At 46.9% G+C, this 2,500-nt stretch overlaps 1 protein-coding gene across 1 annotated transcript in view; it reads right to left on the reverse strand.

The window, feature by feature from the left end:
• Positions 1 to 2,500, reverse strand: part of gria1a (glutamate receptor, ionotropic, AMPA 1a) — a 67,637-nt gene that overhangs the window by 10,052 nt on the left and 55,085 nt on the right. The window contains exons 12-13 of the mRNA XM_063193935.1: positions 1,172 to 1,217; positions 972 to 1,075 (exon numbers count right to left, since the gene is read on the reverse strand). Coding sequence (XP_063050005.1) covers positions 972 to 1,075; positions 1,172 to 1,217 — 150 coding nt within the window. The remainder of the gene's footprint in view (positions 1 to 971; positions 1,076 to 1,171; positions 1,218 to 2,500) is intronic.

Raw genomic sequence — 2,500 nt, forward strand, 5'->3', positions numbered from 1 at the left:
ACACATGGGCCCTATTTATTACGTTGGCTCAAACTTTTTTTTAGACTCATTGGCTTACTGCCAAACTGTCTGCAACAGCCGCTTCCAAAGGGCTTTCACTCCATGCAGCGATTGAGGTTGTGAAAGACTGACTGAAAAGCCTAGGCTAGAGATGCACCAGATCTTGATTTTTAGGTAACATGCCGGATACCAGATCCACTGCTTAAGATCCTGCCGGATCCGGATCCTGTGAAAAACCCTATTATCCTGCCTGAACCGGAAACGGATCCGGTGCATCTCTAATCTAAAGTGTGGAGCCGGCCTCAGACATCTAAAGATCCTAATATTAAAACATACGGGGCCGTTGACAGCCTTGACTGGTCATGGTACAAAATCATCTGAAAGCCCCCCCCCCCTTCTCAATATATTGATGTCGGTTCATCAAGTCCATGTCTGTGCTGTTGGTTCATCAAAGTCATATCACAAGACTTCCAGGTCGTGATGGAGTTGTATGGTATATGGCAAGATACTAGAATGGAGATGCATGAGTCAAAGCGAAAAAAGCGTGAAAGCCCAACCGGGAAACTCCAACTCCCATTGTGACACAGCACTCCACAGCACACAGGTGTTCACTGCACACTACACACAACGGAATTGCATTCATGCCTCATCTTTGCAAGGGGGCAGCCTCCAATGGCGCCCGAAAGGGAAAGGGTGGCTAGACCTGTGTGGTTAGACCTGGTATGGTTGGACGCTACTTTGCCAAAAGTATTCGCTAACCAACAGAGATCACACACACACACACACATACACACACATACACACTACACTCTCGTCCACATTACCTGGGGGAGATGTCACACCCCTGCTGCATGAAGGCTCCCAGTGAAAACCAGAGTGTAATACACACACACACACACACACACACACACACACACACACATATACACACACATACACACACACACACACTACACACACGTCCGCATTACCTGGGCGAGATGTCACACCCCTGCTGCATGAAGGCTCCGAGTGAAAACCAGAGGGAGTTGAAGATTCCGAACTCGTTGCTCTGCTCCTGGGTGGGGGGCGTGGCCTGAGGTGGGATGACCCCTCCCCCTGCTGCCGCCGCCGCTGCTGCTGCCGCAACGCTGGCCGCGATTGGTCCTTGCAGCTGTCCGTCTTTAACGGCGGCGGGGTCCTCGTCGTCTGCGTGCCACTCGTAGGGGCTGAAGCGGCTGAAAAGAGGACATTAATACACTAAGATGAGAATCAGATGCTGCTATTCACGTGCCACATTCACATTTTTAAATTCAGATATGAGTGTTTTATCCTGTTTATTTGTTTTTGTCTTTTCTGACTTTGTTAAAGGACCAGTTCAGTCAATTTCAATATGCTGTTGTATTGCTCACACTACCCTTGACTTGTCAGTACCTGGTGATGCTGCATTATTCGGCTCAGCCCTTTCTGAGATATGAGCTATTCTATTGGGGGCAGACTTTGTTTACATTTGAAAAAAAAAAAGCCTACTCCAAATATTTTCCCAAAAGGTACTGCTGTGTTGAAATGTAAACAAAGCGCTGCCCCCATTACAATGACCAGGATCTCGGAAACGGCTGAAGAATCTCAGGTACTGACAAGTCCAGGGTAGTGTGAGCATTACAACTGCATGTTGAAATTGACTGAACTGGTTCTTTAAAGTGTTTATGAAACGAAAACAAAGTAAAGGAATTTGACCATTTCCAGGACAGATTCTGAAAGTTCTAAGCCTTGTGAATAAAATGGGATATTGTCTGGGTGCTATTTTGTCCTAAAAGTCATGTTAAAACGTTCCCAAAAAGTGTTATGTTTACTTTTTTTGGTGACATGCAAATTTTATGCAAATGATATGCGTGACATAGAAGGGGTGAGTTCACCTCATTCCACCTTGTTCAGATCAATGGCGGCTAGTACCAAAACAAAGCGCAGTGTCAAGCAGTGTGTTGCTGGAGGGCCGAACGGTGCCAGCTGCAAAAATGGCTACTTGACAGAGGGAATATCTTTGCACAAGTTCCCTTCTGTGAAGAATGATGGAACTGTGGCCGACAAGGAGAAGGCTAAAACAAGCTAGGACTCTGTGGATCCAATGTGTGGTTTTGAAGCAAGCTTCACCACAAATGTGGAGATCGTGGGCATGGTTGGACTGAAGGGAATGCTATTGCCTCAAGCAGTTCCAACAATTGACATCGCTGGCGTGCAGACTGAAACTGCCCCTGTAACTGCTCGGGCACGAAGACAGGTGAGTGCACTGCTTTGCTTTAGGCTACTCGTTTTACCTTGTCCATCTGCTTTGTATGTTGTTTTCAGGAAAGGGTAATGCACATTACATGCCAAACCGATGCGAATGCTCTCGGAATATGCACTTTTTGTTGATTGCCATTCAACTGGTCAATAAATTGGTTTTGGGAGGATATCCGCGCATCAGCGTGGTGCTCTCGGTCGAGGACAGCCAACTCACAGACTGGGCTACTGCTTAGCGAAT

The sequence above is a fragment of the Engraulis encrasicolus genome, unplaced genomic scaffold (assembly GCF_034702125.1).
Source record: "Engraulis encrasicolus isolate BLACKSEA-1 unplaced genomic scaffold, IST_EnEncr_1.0 scaffold_67_np1212, whole genome shotgun sequence".
NCBI classification, from domain to species: domain Eukaryota; kingdom Metazoa; phylum Chordata; class Actinopteri; order Clupeiformes; family Engraulidae; genus Engraulis; species Engraulis encrasicolus.